This window comes from Xiphophorus hellerii, chromosome 19, assembly GCF_003331165.1.
Source record: "Xiphophorus hellerii strain 12219 chromosome 19, Xiphophorus_hellerii-4.1, whole genome shotgun sequence".
NCBI classification, from domain to species: domain Eukaryota; kingdom Metazoa; phylum Chordata; class Actinopteri; order Cyprinodontiformes; family Poeciliidae; genus Xiphophorus; species Xiphophorus hellerii.
In genome coordinates, this window is record NC_045690.1 from 1,902,322 (window position 1) to 1,922,580 (window position 20,259).

The following is a 20,259-nucleotide window of genomic DNA, read 5'->3' on the forward strand; positions in this document are numbered from 1 at the left end:
TTTTGATGTTTGGTGACACAAACAAAAGAGACAAAAGTTCATTTTGTCTGAGCGGACTGGCTGATCACACATTGCTCTTTACAATTTAGATTTTTATGTTTTTTTGTAAAGTTACTTTAGACAAGCTTTGTTGTTAAATGGTGCTTTAGAAATTAACTGAATAGATTAAATGACAAATTTTGAGTCCCAGAAGGTCAAACAGAGTCAGAAGGTTTGCAGAAATGAACAATAAAACCAACATATCAGTTTTATTTTTATTTTCATTGAACTGAAATCATATGAAACCCATTAATTTAGATAAAAGCCTCCCAGTGAAACTCGGGGCTCCTCCAGGCTGACAGCAGCTCTGGTTTAATCCAACATCAGGAGTATCGACAGACCGCCGGTCTGATGGGTCACAGAAGGTCACCGGTTCTTATCCATCACACTTCATTAATAATTCAACCCCCCCCCCACCTCCACATGTGAATGATGTAATAGTGTGTCTGCCGATGATTTGGTGCCGCTGCGCGCCATGTGCTCATCTCCCGGCCGCCAAATGAAGAGAAGATAATCCTGGTTTGTGGACAAATAAAGAGTGAGTAAAATATTACCGCATAAATTTAAATAAACGCTGATTGGAAATAAAAGTGATGCTGAGCTTGATGCGGCTTGACGGAGGAGGCAGGTGGAGTCGTGGCTGCTGGGAGGGAGGGCGGAGAGCAGAGCATCCTCCCCCGTTGTTCCTGCTGTTGGTGTGAGGCGTGCGTAAAGACGCGTAGATAGACACGCTCCGGCAGCTCGAGTTGGACCGGACCACTGCTCCAGTGCGACACGGGATGTGGTTCGGACCAGCGAGTGGTGCGGCACCACGGGGGGAGGCATCTGAAGCAGCCTGTCTGAACACACCGCGGGGGTGAGAAGGAGGGGGAGCAGCTCCAGCGGAGAGGCAGACAATGCGGCTGGTCGATGCGCTCATCGCTGCTCTCTGACAAAACAGGCAATGGACACGGAATGCGTCGTGACTTGATTTGATTTCTTTCTTCCTTTTTTTTATTTTGGGATTCGCCCTGAATATTTTTCCTGCACTCCCTGGTTACTAAGGAACCAAATCAAAGATGAAATTTCCAATAGAAAACCCGACAAAACAAGTAAACTGGGACCCAGAGCAAGGTTGGTGAATCCATCATTTCCTCTTAAATCCTGAGTTTGCTGCCAATTCCAGAATGTGTTTATGTGAAAGCCTCGTCTCAGCAGCAGCTCGTTGAGGTGGGCTACCTGCAGCACATCCGCATTACATTCTTCACACGCTTGAACAGTTCTGCTCTGTTTCCTGTTGCTGATTTGTCTTTTATTTCCACCGACAGTCTGAATCATTAATGGGTGTAAACAGCAGAAAGGTGTTTGTGACAGACAGATCTCCATCATTCCTGTTCTTAGCTGTGCAAAGCAGCATTGATGGGAAAGTCAGGACAGCAGAATGTCTGAGACAAGAAGCTTTTCAAAATAAAAGCATGAAGAGCTACTTTCCAAATTCATCCAAAAGATATTTCATTTCATTTTTAGAATGCATAAATAATATTCATTAAAAATATCTACATTTCAGTTAACATATTGGTTCAGTTCAGCTTATTTATATTGTGTTAATTGTCTACTGACATCTTAAGGCACATTAAAACACAAACAGGTCCAATTCATTTTCAGTTTAACAGAAATTCACCATGAATCCAGTTCAAACCAGTTTTATAAAATCATGTAAATAAACTGGATTCAGTGACAAACTGTCAAATCAGACGTAAAGCACTCTACTCCAGTTTAGGATCATTTATCTTACGCTTCATGTTCTTTTGGCCCCAGCAAAAAGCATAAAGTTATTTACATTTATAATCACAAACCAGAAACCGAGCGAGCAGAACCAAACGATCCGAAGAAATATTTCAAATTTAAATTATTTGGAAAGTGGTTTGATTTTTGCTCCTGTTATTCATTTAATTGATAAACTTACATAATTTCTACAGTATTAGTCCAAATATAAGTATATGAAATGTTAATATCTGTCCTCTCTCATTTACTGTTACAAATCTCTGTAACAAGTTGCACAAATTATATTCATATAAATGTTCATCAATATGTCAAAGTAGAAATTATACACATTTAACAGATAAAAGAAATATAACTACACCATTTAAACCAGTTTTTAAAATGTGCATACCAGCTAAATTTTAATTAATTACTAAAATAATTTTTCACTTATTTATTTGTGACTGAAGTGATAAAGTTTTAAATCTCTTCAAAGCAGGAAGTGTGAAAACTACCAGGTCTGAAAACAAACCATCAGCTTCCTCTCTCACCTCTTGTGATGTCATCAACTGGACTAAGCATCTGATGACTCAAAACTGAATCAGCTTTTTCATTTCTTCAGTTTTCCTTTTGAGAATTTTATATCACGTGAAACCAGACAGTAAAATTATTTCTTCTAAATAAAATAAACAATTAGATGTATATGAATGTAAATACATGTAAATAGTCTTTTTATATTTATATAACTGTTTTAATCAGATTCCTTGTTTGTGCATTTTAATAATGGACTGAATGACTTTTATTTTGAAAAACTGCTTTTACCTGAAGATGGAGACATTGAATTGCAGCTTGATGGCAGATTTTATGAGTGAATATCTGGAGGCAGCTGACTGCCATCAGGAATCAGAGAACCAACAGAACCATCAGAGAACCAACACAGAACCATCAGAACCATCAGAGAACCAACACAGAACCATCAGAACCATCAGAGAACCATCAGAACCATCAGAGAACCAACACAGAACCATCAGAACCATTTGAGAACCAACACAGAACCATCAGAACCATCAGAGAACCGACTCTTCAAATCATTTATTAAAACTGTTTAAAGAGTAAAACAGGAAAAGCAGAACCTGCTGCAGTTTTACTTTAACCGGCTGTGAACCCGCTGCAGCCCAGAGGTTCTGCAGGTTCCATCAGAACATCTGCTGGGATCAGCTCCACCATCACTCCTCCACCTCTTCCCTTATGGATCATCATCTGTGTATTTTCCTTCTGGTCAGAGAAGCGCAGCGTGAGGGCAGAGGGGTGAAGGCGTCTAATGGCATCAAACTCTTTCCCTCCCTGTTTATCTAATTTACAGAAATCAATGTGAAACTGTTTCAGCAGCTGCAAAATGATTTTACCGTAATGCCACCTTCATCTCCAGGAAGCCAGACGGTGTTATGTTCGCTGCAGTTTGGTTTGGACTGCAAGTCGTAGTTTGAGTTCTTAGTTTAGATTTTATTTTTCTAAATGTCATGAAACATGGCTTCCTGTGGTTTCCTGGTGATCCGCAGCTCTTCACCTTCACTTTCTGACAGTTAATGTTCTTGGAAGACTGCTTCATCTAAAATGTATTACATAAAAAACAAGGTAAATAAAACAACTTTTCCTGTTTTTTCATCATTTATCAAAGTTATCACCCATATTAAACGTTAATAATCCACTTCCACTGGAGACGTACTGCTACATTTGGCCCTGAAGTTTTTCATCTCTCTGCAAAATCACTTTATTGGGAACATTTAGAACAGCTCAGCTGTTTGCAATGAACACATTACCCATCAAGAGTTTAAATGTCTAAATAAAACTAATCTTACAAGAATTATTTCCAAATTCATCACTAAATCCTATTTTCCAGTCACTCATTTCACGAATAATCCTTGAAAGAAAAACACTTGAAATATCTTTAGTGTTGATAGGAATGTTTTATTGTAAGCCTTGATAAAGAAAATAGATTATTGCCTAACACAAAGAAAATGACAAAAAGTCAATTACCTGAACAGATTCAGTTTTAAACATATTTCATATGTTTAGCATTGAAGAAGCAGTAGTTACGCCCCCTGGTGGTAGAATCAGGATCTGTGGCCGCCAGGCTCCTGAGGTTCTCCGAACTGATTGCATGAAACCTGCAGACTTGGTGGCTTCAGCCGAGGTTTCAGTTTCCACAGGAAGGCCGACGGCACCGCGCTGCTCACCAACAGACCCAGAACCAGGAGAAAAGTTCACTCCAGTGTTCAGAAAGCGTTTACACACAAACCCAAGGATGAACTGAACTGAGGGTGTTTTCCCCTGAGGAACGGGAACATGTTGATCTGAACAGCAGCTGCTGCTTTCCTGTGCAGCTTGTTGCAGCATTTGGTATATTTCTGCCAGTAAATTTAACTTTTAGTGAATAACTAAAAAGATTCCTCCGTCAGAGATTGAGACTGTTCTTGGAGGTTCTTGATTCCTGGTGGATGTTTGGCATAGAGTGCTGTTAAAGCAGAACCGTTCCTCCTTCAGTAAATCCATTTCTCACTGACCCTCCATGTGGAGATGAGAAGCGTCACAGACAGCCGCCGCCCTGAGGCACTCCAGCCGGAGAGGTGTGGGCGTTTGGGTGGAGGCCGGAGCTCCGAAGAGCTTCAAATCAATACATTTAAAGGATTCTATATTTGGTTCCTTCATGCTGTGGCTTGTTGTATGTTTGACCTGCAGCAACATCATGTATGTATTAATGCCTAATCCAGCAGAGTGATGTTAGTGGGAACATTTGTTCATGAAATATGTTTGGAAGATCTGCTGCCAGCTTAATGAACCGGGAGGCGTGTGTGAACGCTGTCCTTTAAATCCAATTCATTTCTGGGTCTGTAATTAATTAATCGCATTTCAATTGAAAAGCATATATTGACCAAAAAAAACAATATTTTCAATTCAAATCCCGTTTTGTGGTAAAGTATTGGATAAATGCTCAACAACAAAGATATTTACAGTTTTTAATTTTCAGGTTCTTCAGCTGGCAGATTGGAGTAAAGTTCATCTTTCCTGATCGTTAATGGAGCTTCTCTAGAAATGTGGACTGTGCTCGGTGACATTAGCGTTAGCTGCTAGCTGTTTTTAGCACAACTTCAGCATATCAAGTCTTTTCCAGCGTCCAATCAGATTGATTAGAGTAATTAACCCTCAGTGGACCAGAGAAGCGGCGTTGCGGTTCGTTGTTTGTCGCTTGTGCGTCAGATTTATGAACAGACCAGAAACACGACCCAAGGGTTCTGGCTTGGGACTACTATATGTATTAAAAATGCAAACATGTTAAAATCTATTAATTATTTAATCAAAATGAACGTGTTAAAACTTCAATCAGAAACCATTTCATCGTCATGAACTACTCGCCATCATTTCTTGGACTTTTCGTCATTCTGTGAAAACCAAACAAAGGATAGGATGGAGGATCTATTCTCTGTAGATGGAAAAATAACAACAAACAAAAATTGCTTGAGGTGCAAAGGACAACTTTGTTTTTTGTTTGCTTTCTAATTGTGATCCCCTGACACAGTGGCGCCCTGGGTGTGAGCCGTATTGCCCGTATCAATAAGCCATAACTGTTTGTAAATGATTGTTTTGCTCGGTTTAGTTCTGTTTCCATGTTTTTTTTAGATCAGAACATTGTTAATACTTTCCAGCATGATTGAAGCAGAAGTTGAAGTTAATCTGAAACGTCTCCAGATTTTCACATTTGGAGGTGAAGGAGAGTGAGCGTAGTGGATAATACTTATTTTTTCTGAGAAGCATTCCTCTGCAAGAAGCCGTCTGTTTGCCCAGAGTGAGCAGAGAAAAGCTTTTTAGACCTTGTGAGTGGGGATAATAGGTTTTTTAATGGCTGTAATGCTCTTATGTCTGTATGCAGCAATGTATCTCTAGTTATTAAATATGAACTGAAAACCATTACAAATGGTTTAATTAAACCCATGTCATTAGTTTACATTTTTAATTCTACATGTCAACAAGCTGTTGACCACAGACAGAGACAGATGTCTCTGGGCTCTGGGATCGTATCGGCCGATCAAAATGCCTTTGCATTCACTTTACAGGAAAGAAAAAGTCACCAGATTTCTCGTACTTTTCCCTCCAGGCCGTGGAAATGTTCCGTCTGTCCAAATAAAACCTAACACTTCTTCTGGTTTTGTTTCCTAGTGGCGGTCCAGACCCACTTGGTGCCGCCCAAAAAGATGCAGCCAGGCATGGTGAAGTCCAGCCTGGTCCATGCCAGCGTGGCCACCATGCAGAACCCGATGGGCTACGACCCGCGGGCCAACGGCCACTGCGCCCTGCCGCGCCTCTCCATCTCCTCACGCTCCGCCAGCATGGTGGCCAGCCTGGACGCCAGCACCGACGGCTCCATCGCGGCGCTGCAGTCCTGTGATGAAGTGGAAGACGGTCATGGCGGTGTTCGTGGTGGTGGTCCTCTACCTGGTGGCTGGAGCTCTGGCCTTCAAGGCCCTGGAGCAGCCCTTTGAGAGCAACCAGAAGACCAGCATCACCCTGGAGAAGGCCTCCTTTCTGGAGAGGAACCCCTGTGTGACTCCCACCGAGCTGGACGACATCATCAAGGTGGGTTTGGATCTTATCCATGTTGCATCTAGTCTCCAACTCCAAGGGCTTTCAAAACGCTTCAGGAGTTGGAGAGCAAGTCAAGTTCTTGAAGGACAGAGTAATTTACTCAGTGAAGGATAATGCCTTGACCTTTAACCTAAGGGAAGGGAAAGTCATGGAACAGCAGGCAATAGAAACTGTTGACTTTGTACCAATGAACATAATCTGTGTTTTATCAGTTTAATCTGAGGAATCTTCAGGTAAACCAGCATTCAGTTTCATTTGAGCGGTAAAAGAGGGAAGTCAGAGAGAAGATTGAGGCCCTAAAATAAAGCAGAGTTGGGTGTAAACTTCACTGTTACCAAATTTATATCAACTCTGTAGCAGAAATTACCAAGAGGAAACAGATGAACAAAAGGGGACTGAGGACAGAACCTTGAGGAACGCCACTGTTTACTGTAAACTAAGACAAAATGTTTGTCTTCATCATATCAAGTTGTGACAGAACAGGTGAAGGCAGAAAGTGTTGCAGCATAAAAGCCTAATGAACGACATGCAGAACAGGGATGGAGGGAAAACTATAGAGACAAACGACAAAATACAGAAAGGAAATAAAAACTACAAAACAAGAACAGATGGAAATACACGACCAACAGCCACAAAAACACCAGAGATCAAGATGATAAAACTCTCCTAATTTGCTTTTCATTTAACTTGAGAATAAAAACAAAATGTTTGACTATGAATCCATTAGTCTGGTTTTAACTACAGTCTAATATTGTATTTCTACGTAGCACAGCTAAAATCAGCCTGGAGTTTATCTCACATGTGGAAGATCAATGTTGAGATTCGCTGTAAATTTGTCAGACGTTGTTTTGGAGGCTGAGAATGTCACAGGAGAAATCTGATCTGAAATGTCAGTTCATTTTACAGAAGCTTCTGACAATTGTCATAAAGAAAAGGAAAATGTTGGACAGGTCAGGAGAAGAGGTGATGTCTGCTGTTTTCTGTTTGCTTATAATAAACATTTAAACACCTGCTGTAAGAGTCTAACTTCAGGTTTATTTAAACACTGTGTGGAGAATCTCAGTTCTTAATTCCAAAATTTAAATGAGAAATTCTACATTTTTTGCCACTTTCTGAACTTGAGTGTGATATCTGAGGATGTTCTTGTCGACTTCAGAAAAGCCTCGCCTTACCTGACTTTGACACTCCGCCTCGTTTTTGCTGTGAAACCTGAGCAGAGGTGTGTGTGTGTGTGTGTGTGTTTGTGGGTGTGTGTGTGTGTGTGTGTGTGTGTGTGTGTGTGTACCTGTTGTTTCCTTCAACATGTTCTCATGTCTGTATTAGTCAGACTCACAGTTAGGAAGTCAGATGTGTTTATATCCAATTCAAAGTTAGAATTAATTAAATTGATTCCAGAGAAAAGAGACAGAATGATTCCACGCAGAGTTCATGGAAATAGAAAAAGTTGCTGGGATATTTCTGACTTCAAGTAGAAACTCAATCAGCGACAAACTGAATCAGCAATTTATCAGCACGACTTGGGAAATTTCCCTTGTCAGTTCATAGCTCCAGGAAACAGACTGAGTTCAGTCAGAATCCAAATTAACCGTCAATTTAACTGTTTTTTACACGGTCAGCAGCAGTGATATGAAGCACAGCTGTGATTTATTCTGCTCTCTGGCATTAAACTGAATTATCGTCCAGACTGAGGGTCACTGCATCACCATGACACGCACAAGTGGAAAGGGGAATGGGGAAATGATTTGAGATGTGCTGGAGTAGAGTGAGCAGAAAGTTTACAGGTTCAGGACTGAAGATCAGCCAGTCTGCAGAAATCGGTACAATATGCTGCAAAAAGTCCAGGAACAAAAAGAAAATCCAGCAGCAACAACCTTATGTAACAACCCAGTCAGTTCTCAGTCAGAGGACTGCAGCCCAGTCCTTGAACTAACCCAAACGGGTCGGTGGCGCTCGTCTTTCCACCAGAATAACTCCATTTGATCGCCCACTCTGCTCCACAGAGCCTCTCTCCCTCTGCAGCTCATCCAAACTTTCTTTGGGATCCGTTTTTTTCTGCACCACGTTCCTTTTGTTGTACTCAGCCTTTCAGCCACTGATGCTCCATCATGAGTTTTTGAAAAAAATCAATGAGAGTACTTCCTAAGAAGACGTGTGGAAATGAAAACCTTTAGCGCGGCGAACCTGGGGTCCAGAGGAATCAATTATTCATTGAGCAGATCTGCAGACACAAACCTCCTGGAGCGAATCACAGCCAGCAGCGTCTTCTGGACAAATCAGCTCAATCTCTACCTCAGATTCTACTGACAGAACAAATCTGCAGGAAGATTATCTGAATGTGTTCAATGAATTTAGATATTTGAATTTTTATTTAATGACTCGGTTTCTTTCTGATGAACAGCAAAAGCTTTAAATTTTAATGTGTTATTGTTACAACATGGATCTTTTTCATAACACTTTCTATTTCCCCACATGTCAAATAGTTTCAGTTTTCAAACTTTACAAAGTGTCTCAAAAGAATGCACAACTCTTCAACTTTTTAAACTTAGTCACAGTGAAACCACCAACTTCAGTGTGTTTTATAAAGATTTGGAAAATAGAAGGAAAATAATTAATTACTTTCAAACTGCAAACTAAGAGGAGAAGATAACGCCGATCGGAGATTCATTCATTTAACTGCACAAAGATCAGAAAACAAGAATAAAAACTGAACTGAACACAAAGAAGTGAACTGAGTAGGAAAAGATCTGTTAACAACCAGGGTGTGTATCTAAGGTTTACATTTCTCTTGAATAAAATCTTGATTTTGCATGTCCTCAGTGTATCTCCTGCCTGCACACAGCCGTCACTCTGCTCAGCTGGAGGGAAAATAATGCATCCAACATGCAGAGTTTCCTCCTGTAAACACTGAAAATCACAAACAGAGAATCATTAAAGCTGCATTCATTTGAAGTTTGTCAGTAAAATGCATCATTGTTCAGTTCAAAGTTCTCTGCAGTTTGAGCTTTGTTAAGCTTGACTGGCAGCAGCTTTACTGCACAGATGTAATAATGACATGTTCACTGATGGAAAGTGGAAGAAAGTGAATATTAGTCTTTCTGAATAATAAATGTATTCCTGATAAACGTCAGAGCTCGATCAGCTCTTAAAGTAACAGAATGACTCAGTTTTATGTGTCTGCTGTTTGAAGAAAAGGCCTGCAGGACCTGCTGCTTCACACGTCCATCATCAGAAAGTCTGCCTGCTCCTCTCACAGCTTTGGTTATTAGTTATCTGTTGGTGCTCCAGTCGCTCAGCCGGAGAGCTGGCAGCGGCGACGCTGTTGTCAAACTGTTCTGGTGAAGAAGTTGACAGGAAAATGGCAACCTTGGGAATCCTGTGTGGGCCGATCTATCAGGACGGCAGCTCTCGTTAAGGCTCGCCGCACAGCGTGTGCTGACTTAATGCGGCCAAGCGCGTCTGTTGACCTCGTCACGTCTGCTCTGGTACCAGAGATGCCCGCTCACCCACTGAGTGCCACAAACACTGCAGCCCTAATTGGCTTTGGGGGCGCTAGTTTGATGACTCACTGTGGCATTATGTCTCTGGCAGCAGTTAGGCTTCATGTATTGATGACTCACTAATTTGCAAATAAACTTCTGCATTCGCCGTGTTACTGCAAGTAAAAATACACCAGAAACAATCTAGCTTGTCATAAATTATGTAACATAAGAGAAAAGTGTAACAGGTTGGGTTTGTTTTTATTTCTAAGGATTAGCTGCACAGAATCCTGCAGAGGAGAGATTTAGCCTGAAAGTATTAGTTCAGAAATTGTTTTTTAATAGAAAATCCACCTGTTACTGTTGTTGAACTCAGTTCTTGGTTGTAGCATCAAAGGTTTCGAGACGGTTTGGGTCAGTGTTCAGGTGTTACTGATGTTAAAAGTGTTGCAGAGCAGAGTTGTTGGCAGCGTGTCAGAATGCAGCAGGGGAGCAGAGCGTGAGGAAGCTGCTGCCCGGATCGCTGCCATCACCTGCTGAGAGGATGGAAATCTGCAGCGACTGTCTGCTCTCTAATGATCCTGCAGCGCAGGATGAGAAACACATCAGCCAAGAGCCAGCTGGTGGTGGCAGCGTTTCTGCACCTGTAGAGAAACCAAAGCAGACCAGAACATTACGGATAAACAAACAGTTTGGCTAATTACCAAATTCACAAAGTTTCACATCAGATAAAAATAACCTGAACACTTGACTTCCTCTGGTACAAAATGAAACCTTGTGTTGCTTTTATATCCACCAATTCTCACCTGCAAGGATTCTCAAACGCTTTACATAGTTTTTATTATTTCATAAATGACAGGGTGTCAACCTCAAAGATGATTTGCCTTTGACTATTCTAGTTTGTCTGCCTCCAAACAATAACAATCCTACCTTGAGGACAAAACAACATCAGAGGTTTCTCACCTGATTGCCCAGTGGACCCGATTCCAGAACCAGAACTCCATCATCTGCTCCACCTCCAGCTGCTGTGGTTCTGACCCAAACCAACCTGTTCCCCTCCTGGCCTGTGGGGGCGCTGCACCAAGAACCACTGAAGGAAACCACACAAAAACCTCTGAAGACTCTGAGAGCAACTTCCTTCTTCACCAGATGGAAACAAGATGGAGGCGTCAGATTTTACTCTTTAGTCTTTGGCTAAAGACCAGGAGCCATTTCTGTTGCTAGCGCTAGGCTAACACATTTGTTTTGGTTGTATTTACCCAGAATGCTCTGCGCTGTAGTCCACTTCCTGCTTTTGGAGCAGCCTCTGGTCCGCTTAGGCTTTCACATATAAATTCAAACCGAACTTCAACTGAACCCAAACTGAGGTTTGTAGGCGGATACAGAGTGTCAGAGTACCGCAGTTTAAAAGTTACTGTTGGTTATTTTAAAGAACATGAAGACTTGAGTCTAGATCATGTCTGTTGTTTTGTTCTGATTAGAGCTTCATTTAGGGATAGAGGCTGTGGCGTTCACAGAGTGGAGTGAAGCTTCTGGAATTATCTGATGTTCAGGAAAGACATTTCAGTGAAGTGACTACAAGTGATCAAATAATTATTAGCTGAATTGATTAGAAAGGAGGTGAAGCTGAGTTTCATATTTAGTTTCAAGCATCCAGAGAGGAATGTGTCTGCTTAGCTTAGCTTAGCTTAGCTTGAGATGGAGCTTTGAGTGTGTAGCGGTGGCAGCATGTAGCCTTGTGCCTGGCCGCTGTGATCAGTGGAACTGACAGCATCATTTTAGACGTGTAAAAACTAGACTGGCTGAGCATCTGTGTGTCTGCAGCGTTGTGTGGAACTGTGCCAAGATGGAAATGACTCTGTTTATATTGATTTTAGATGCAAATTAATGTCTTAACATAACAAATATTTGTTTTCACTATTGATTTGAATAAATTAGCAGTTATTTGGACAACCTGATACTTGCATTCAGACAGATCTTTTTTAGTGTGGTTGTGAAAGTTATGGGGCAAAAATAGAAGTCCTTATAAAATATTCAGGCACATCGAGCAGCTATGTATTTCTGCCCCTCGACTCTAAAATTAGGAAATCTTTGGCTTATTTAATAGGATATTTTTCCTCATAAATGATTAATGTTTATTACAACCTCAAGCATTTTGAAAGTGATTATTTTTAGATTTTGAGTGGATGTTATGAGTTGGGTTAATGCAGCTGAGGCAATCAGATGTAAGATGGTGAGTAAGCAAGTGCAGCAGCGTGTTTGCAGGTTGTGTTATGATATTACTGCTTTAAAATGTGTGTCAGAAGAGTACATGCATATTTTATTATAACGGCTGACAGCTTTCAGAAAGCTTGAGTGAACAGATTGGGGGTTGCCCTGAATGAAGAAGCCACAGGTAAAAGCATGACGCTCCAGCAGTGCTGAGAGGAAACGGTTTCACAGTTTATTTGCCCCCAGAGGCAGAATATTACCGAGCACATGTATATGAAAATTATAAAATAAATGCTTTTCTCATCAAATGCCCATGAAGACAGAGATTATAAAGAACAAAAGATAATAGGTTGATGTTCCTGGGTGCATAACGGAGCCCAGAGGGAGATCATTGAGAAATGATGCTGTAAATGGTTTTCACACATGAACCAAACAGAAAAGACTTCTGAACAGCTTCGGTTAAACTGGAACACAGAACAAGATCCTGTGTGAACAGCAAGGCTCCATAAATATTGTTTCTTTCTGAAGCAAAGAAACTCTCTCAGATTTTACAGTCTGTTGATTAGTGTCACAACTAACATAACTTTAAATTATTTGAGTACAAAATCAAGAAAACTTCTTTCTGCGATTCTTTTAGGGACTAAATGGACTAACTATGAGCTGAATGAGCAGCTGACAGAGGTCACATGACCAGGTGTGCTAACCTGAAACCTCAGGCTGCTTCAGGTCATCACCTGAACCTCTGGAAGATTCCTCCTGACTTTACTCATATTTTAGCTGAGCTGTCAGTCCAACATGAACCCAGGTGTCATATTGGACTGACACTGGATTCCAGTCCAATATGTCATTTAAGACTGATCCTTGTAGCTCATCTACTGTGGTATAGATTCCTACTGACTGCATTTATCGTTCCCATTTATCTGCAACATGATGCTAAAAGCCTTGAAATAAATTCTAGATTTTTTAGAACCTTTTGTTTGTTTAGTGAGACTATTTTTCCGTTTGTCCAACAGATGAAAAAAGGGATAATTCTGGTGTTTTTACAATAGTGTTAATTGTTGTAAACCATTCCTACCAAATTAATAAAAAATAAAATTCTCAACCAAAATGAAAAAAACAAATCAAACATTTGATTTAAGTACATTTATTAAGGGCTGGGGGAACAAAATCCATTTTCAGAAATAATTGTTTTACAACAAACAAAATTCATATTAAAAATCCTAATGTTACTATTTTAACCCTACAAGGCTCCACCAGATGTTGTTTTTCAGCTTTTTAAGATAAATTGGTTTTATCATCTTCATATAAAGTTTTATTTATTTTCAAAGTATTTTCATTTTTAAAACATTTTTAGACTTTGTTTTGTCTAGAAGTCTTTTTATATGAAGTGCATAATGTGATGGTGTGTGTGGTTTGTCCAGACTTGTTGCATTAACACGTTATGGAATAATATAACAAACTACAACAGAGGTGATGCATTTCAATCCTACACTAGCTCTACTGCCAACTAGTGGTCAAATATGTAAATTCAGGAAAAAGACAAAATCAAATCTAGAAAAATAACCAAGAGGGTCAGTTTGAAAAGTTAACTCATAGATAAGTATGGTGGAGGATCTATGGTGCTGTGGGTCGGTCCATTTCATCTGGACTTCTCTGAAATACGAGGGCAGTTTGAACTCTGGGAACTGAACCCAGCAGACAGAAAGTTTTGGTGTGCAGACCCAGACTGAGCCGAGCAGAGAGGAGAGGAGCGACGACTCCAGAAACATCTGGAGAGATTTAGTAGTGACAGCCTGAAGATCTCTGTCTGGTTGCTCCAAACTGGTGAATCGTTAAATTAGAAAACTCTGTGCTGTCCTGTGGGGAAACAGAGGTTATAAAAAGGTCAAAGGTGTGACAGGATCCATGCTGAGGGTCATGTGTGAATATCTGGGCAGAGAAACAGACTGTTTTTTCCCAGCAGCAGGTCCCCATCCTGAGTGGGAGCCCGGCGCTCTGAACTGTTTCTTCTCTTTGTGACTGCTGAGCTGCTCATGTTTTTCTCTTCCTGTGTTTTAATCAGTTTATTTATATATAAATCTTGAGTTTTGATCAGTCTCACTGCTCCCTGTTTCCTGCAGCATGCTATAGACGCTGTGAGCGCAGGAGTGAGGCCCATTGGAGAAACGTATAACTCCAGCTACTGGGACATGGGCAGCGCCTTCTTCTTTGCTGGAACGGTCATCACCACCATAGGTAGGAGCCAGAAAGGTGCTCTGCTCAACAAGTTTAATATTAAACCTCACATAGAATGTAATAATTACTTTGCAGAACATTTTTAATGTATGAACTTTAACTTGTTCATTTCTATTAATTAATTGCATAAATTTTAGCATGTAAAAATGTTAATGCAGTTATCAGAGTTTTATTAAAATACATAAATCCTGAGCTGGAAATTTTGTGCTGTGTTTCTGGTACGCCTGTAAATCTGACACTCAGTCTGCTGGCAGCAGCGATGGATAATAAAGCTGCTTCTCTCGGCCACTGAGGCTCCATTTCTGCTTCGAAACGATCCAATTGGATGCTGGAAAACAATATTGTTGTGCTAAAAGGAGCTAGTCTATCAGTAAAGGTCATACACCACAAGTTGATGAAAATAAATTTCATTGTTCCTATTTTTACAGTAAATGTTTTTCTGTCCTTTCCAGTTTTATTTGCTGTGGTTGAATAGATGCAGTAAAGTCTCAGCTGACCTGAGTCTCATTATTATTCCCGGGTGATTTGAACGACGACGTTCGCTCCCTGAAGTCCTCCTGGCTGCAGGAGCTAACAGCCTGTGAAACTCAGCATTCTCATAATTGCTTAGAGAAACTGCTGACATAAACATGTTGTTTTCTCACGACGAGCCGCCTTCCTGAAACAACTTCTGCTGCTTTTACACAAAACATGGAGACGATTCAGACCATTTAAAACACCAACATGAGCCACATCAGACAGGAGGGTTTCTCTCTCAATGTACAGAGCTTCACAAAACTCATTCATACACACTATGAACGTTGATCTGTTGTTACTACTTACATATTTTAATGGGATATTATGTGATAGATAAAAAGATATTTATTTTTTTTAAAAACCCATTAGTGAACAATCAGCATCATAAAGATCCAGAACGGTGCAGTTTAAAGCAGGTCAGGTTTTACTGCTCTGAGATATTTTACAAAGAAAAACAGCAAAAACTTTTAGTGTTTAGATGTTTACAGCTGGTAGAGTGAAAATGTTCCCCAGAGTACTAACTCATACTAACAAACACTTTTCACTTTCTTACTTGTATCATTTTCCTTTAGCTTCACAAAACCTAAAAATTATTAAAATACACCAAAATATATCATCTTAACGTAAAAAATGTGAGTTTTTCTAAAGCTTCAAAAGTTCTTATAATTTTTCCTAAATGTGATAACCGGGTTTCTGTGGGTTAAAGATGAAGAAATCAAGCTGCCTCCTCCAGCACTGATTTTTACTGTACCTCTGTATGTTACAGTAAAGTCATTATTAATGCAGTTTCCTTTAAACCTAATTACAGCCTGTTGGAGCTTTTCCATGCACTAAGAGGTATTGCATAAGGCCATCAATTGATTGAGTTACATAAGAGAAGCTTGATTGAGTCTTCCTCCTCGTCTTACGCGCCAGCCTTCCCTGCGTCTTGTTTTGGGTCTGAGCGGGTTCTGAGACGTTCTGCTGATCTCTACAGGTTATGGGAACATCGCTCCCAGCACGGAAGGCGGGAAGATCTTCTGCATCCTTTATGCCATCTTTGGCATCCCTCTCTTTGGCTTCCTGTTGGCGGGGATCGGAGACCAGCTGGGCACCATGTTTGTGAAAAGCATCTTGCGAGTTGAAAAGATATTCAGGGTGAGGAGCGTGTTGTCTTTGTTTTGATCAGTATGCTTTTTTTAGCTCTCAGTTCTATATGAGAGGAAAAACATCCTATGTAATGATGCCCAGTGTCTGAAAACTGCTTTCTTTATGTATCACTTTCTCTTTTTTAAATGATATCCAGTGTGAATCTGTCATATTTGAACCTTTTAATAATCCACGTTTTCCTAGTTTCTAATCTCTTTCTTGCTTGGCTCAGCAAAAACACAGACAGATCAGCCAGACGAAGATAAGAGTGACATCCGCCCTCTTGTTCATCCTCGCCGGCTGCATCGTCTTCGTCACCATCCCTGCTGTCATCTTCAAACACATCGAGGGCTGGACCACGCTGGAGGCCATCTACTTCGTTGTGATCACCCTCACCACCGTGGGCATCGGCGACTACGTGGCAGGTCGTCCCACAGCTGCAGCCTTTTACTGAAGCTGCAGGATTCAGGCCCTCTAAAATCGCTTTTGCTCCTACTGCAGGTGGGAATCGCACCATCGACTACATGAACTGGTACAAGCCTCTGGTGTGGTTCTGGATCCTGGTGGGGTTGGCGTACTTTGCTGCTGTTCTCAGCATGATCGGAGACTGGCTGAGAGTTCTTTCTAAAAAGACCAAAGAAGAGGTGAGCGTCCATATTTCTGCATCTTCAACAAGCCTGGCGTCGCTTTCCTACGCAATCCAGCTCAATTCTCATCTCCCTTCAATGCTCCATCTGGGATTTCTCCCATTGAGGTCAATTTCTCAGGATGAACTTCAAACAGGAGAATCAAAGAACAGAAGGAGTTTTGAACAATGATGTTGATGTCATAGGTCACAGAGTAGCGTTACTGATTGGGTAAAACCAGATCCAATCGTTTACAACTCTCCGGTCCGCTTGGCGTTCACATATACTGTACATACAAACCACATCAGAGTTCACTTCAACCGAACCCAGACGGAGGTTTGGAGACGAACCAGAGTTTGTCATTTTGGATCGATTGTGTATTCACACCTCCATTAAACAAACTGGACTTTCTAGGCAAACATACTGCATTAATAATTAATAACAAATGGATTAAAGCAGACTAACCCATGGGATGCCATTTGTAGAGTCACAGTGTAAGAAATTAACAGCAATATTTTATTTATCCTGTGATAGACAAAAAAATGGGAGTTAATTTCTCAGTCATGTTTTCCCTGCTTCATTCATACAATTATAAATGTCTGATTCATAAACTAAATATTTAGTTCATGTAATATTTACTACAGTAATCTCAAATTAAATATTTAGTTACGAGCGAAATATGTAGTTCCCAACAATTTTTTTAGTTAATAAATTGAATATTTAGTTTGTTAACTAATTAGTTTCTAACTAAATAATTTGTTGTAAAATAAAATAAATATTTATTTTCCAAACTGAATACTTAGCTCAGACTTTAGTATCTAACTGGTAAGTAAATACTTAGCTTCCCAATTATATATTTAATTTGCGCATTAAATTTTTAGATTACAAGCTAAATATTGAGCTTGTGACTTAAATATTTAGGTTTGAATGCTGAGATTTATAAAATTATTAATAATATGGTGAAATGAACTCCCATTTTTTTTCTTACAGGCCAAACCAAACAAAATATTGTTTGTATTTTTTACTGCGTAACTTTACAAACGGCTCCCCTTCTACTATATGTATTGTTTTGAAATAAACACATTTATTGATGATATTGTGATTTGTTCAGATGAATCCGTATGTGTGTAATATACCTGCTGTTCTGATCGTTTTGGTTTTTCTGTTTCAGGTCGGGGAGATCAAGGCTCACGCTGCTGAGTGGAAGGCAAACGTCAGAGCGGAGTTCCGTGAAACGCGACGGCGCCTGAGCGTGGAGATCCACGACAAGCTCCAGCGGGCCGCCACCATCCGCAGCATGGAGCGCCGCCAGCTGGGCCTGGAGCAGCGCGCTCACTCGCTCGACATTCTCTCTCCAGAGAAACGGGCGATGTTCGCCAGCCTGGACGGCGGCCGCTTCAAGACTTCTTCCCAAGAGAGCATCAACGGAAAACTGAACAACCTGAGGCTGAAGGGCGCCAGCGAGACGTACGACCAGCAGGGCAGCGAGCAGACGCCGCAGACTGCGTCTTCCTCAGAGGAGAACCTCTTCAACCTGCGCTTCGGCTCACTTACCAAGCTGGCCCGGCGCAACAAGAACCGCGACCTGTGCAGGAACATCACCGAAGACTCCCGGCGTACCAGCATGGCCATCAACACGCCCATGCAAGGGGAGGAGAGAACGGGCGAGGATGAGGAGCCAGACGAAGAGAGCCGAGAAAAGAAAGAGGAAAACATCAGCCTGACAAACCTGTCGCAGTACGCAGCGGAGCGCAGCAAGCTCAACGTCTTCACACCGACACAGGCCAAGGACAGAGAGAGCGATCAGATCTCAAATGCATGAACACTTCAGCTGCAGACATAGACTCTAGAAAGAGACAGAAAGAAAGTCGGACTGAGTCACAGGGAGAGTTCACAGTCCTTTGAGATGTCAAGAAACGTGCCTTTTCTGTTTCCTATGCTTCGACTGGAACCGTTCCCATCAAATTCAGTCATCGTGCCATAGCAATGGGAAGAGAACCTGCTGCCAAAAATGAATCAAAACAAACATCCAGAAGAGCCTGTTGTTCGATTACCTCATTACATATGTTGCTGTAAAATGGGCTACCTGTGATGTGAACTGAGCTGTCACACTTTCAGCCCTGGAGGCGCTCACGAGACAGCCATCTGTTCACCCTGAATCTTGTTTTTCTCTCACACTGTGGGAGCGACAGCCAGAGAGCTGGATTCCTGTCATTCATCTCCAGAGACATTATCGATCATTTTGTCATCTCATACCGTGGTGGCTGTTTATGGGCCGCCGGCCTGCTGAGGAGGGACTTCAACCTTAATGACTGCAGTTTGGAAGGTTTCGGTTTTGCTGGATCAATAAACAATGCTAGTAGCTACCTAGAGGACATGTACAATTATCCCTACATTGTATGTGGCTTTGCATATGTAGCCTGACAGTAAAAGAAACAACTAAATATTAAGATCTGTGATGAAAAAAATGAAGAAAAACTATACACAGTGCATGGTTATTAAAACACAACCATAGCAGCTAGCTGGAATAACCTTAAGAGTTACAGCTGTTATAATGTTTCCTTTTTTGTGAAAAAATAAAATGTTTGGCTTTCACTCCTGGTTTCTGCTCATCCACAGTAAAACTAATGTGTTTTTGTAACGTCTAATTGTGAATTAACACAAACATCCAAACAACTCCGGCAAGATTGTCAGCAGCCTTTATTGTACACAAATTTTTTACACTTTTTTCAATCTGCCTTTTATTTCTATCAGGATTTGACATGTCTACCTTGATTCTGTTCATGAATGTGATGCTGTTGATTTTTATACTCACTAGCATGTTTGCATCTGTGTTTCCTTGTTTTTCTATCAACCATACACCTCGGTTTTGTGTATTTTCCATTAAACTGTAACATGAACAAAAGATAGTGATAAGTGTTTTATTTTTAATAAAAATGCATTTTTGTATCCTTAAACTGCTTTTTCACCCAAATCCCCAGTAAACTTACAGTTGTATATGTTTTATATAGGCTGGAAAGCTCAGTCAGTGAGCCTACATTTCTGAATAAAAATTATTTTTTATTGGTCTGCTATATCCTTCTAATTTAAACAAAATGTTTGGGTTTTATTCACAGGGCGCTGGAGGACGCGGGTTGTTTTTAGGGATGGAAATCTCTGATCTCTACACATCTGGATTCACATCTGGATTCACATCTGGATTCACATCTGGATTCACAAGATACGATGAGATACATTTAGGATTCCTCCTCATCAACCAGCGATTCCATTAGATAAGGTTTATATCCTCATCACATGCATCTCGATTTAAATTAATTTAGCTGAAAAATATAGTTTGTATATTTTTTCATTAATAAAAACAAATGACGCAATTCAAATTTCAATCATTTTTAATTAATTCCTCTTTTACATAAGTGTTATTTACAAAAATGTCATAATTTTGTGTGGGAAATGCATTTTTTGATGACAACAATCCTGATACAGGGGGATTGTTGTCAGTTGCTACGGCAACAAGTGTGAGTATAGAATAGCCAACACAAAGGGAGGAGAAAGAAAAGCACCAGAGGTTTTGAGTTATTCTTCATTTTTCTGTGGCACATGTAACTGAAAATATAATATCTCCAGGTTTCATTTAGTTAGCGGGGCAG

General features: G+C 40.6%; 1 protein-coding gene and 1 long non-coding RNA gene across 2 annotated transcripts; one reads left to right on the plus strand and one right to left on the minus strand.

Annotated features, from left to right (window-relative positions):
• The first annotated feature begins 591 nt into the window (after positions 1 to 591).
• Positions 592 to 19,681, plus strand: kcnk10b (potassium channel, subfamily K, member 10b). Its single transcript, XM_032546561.1, is given in 8 exon segments — positions 592 to 1,152; positions 5,995 to 6,218; positions 6,220 to 6,411; positions 14,228 to 14,342; positions 15,835 to 15,995; positions 16,219 to 16,411; positions 16,488 to 16,630; positions 17,784 to 19,681. Coding segments are annotated over 8 exon segments (1,734 nt in total). The 5' UTR covers positions 592 to 1,097; the 3' UTR covers positions 18,435 to 19,681.
• LOC116708632 (uncharacterized) lies at positions 10,216 to 10,977 on the minus strand. Its single transcript, XR_004336726.1, has 2 exons — positions 10,860 to 10,977; positions 10,216 to 10,540 (listed from the first exon to the last, which is right to left on the minus strand). It is a non-coding gene; the product is annotated as an uncharacterized LOC116708632 (long non-coding RNA).
• Positions 19,682 to 20,259: the final 578 nt, after the last annotated feature.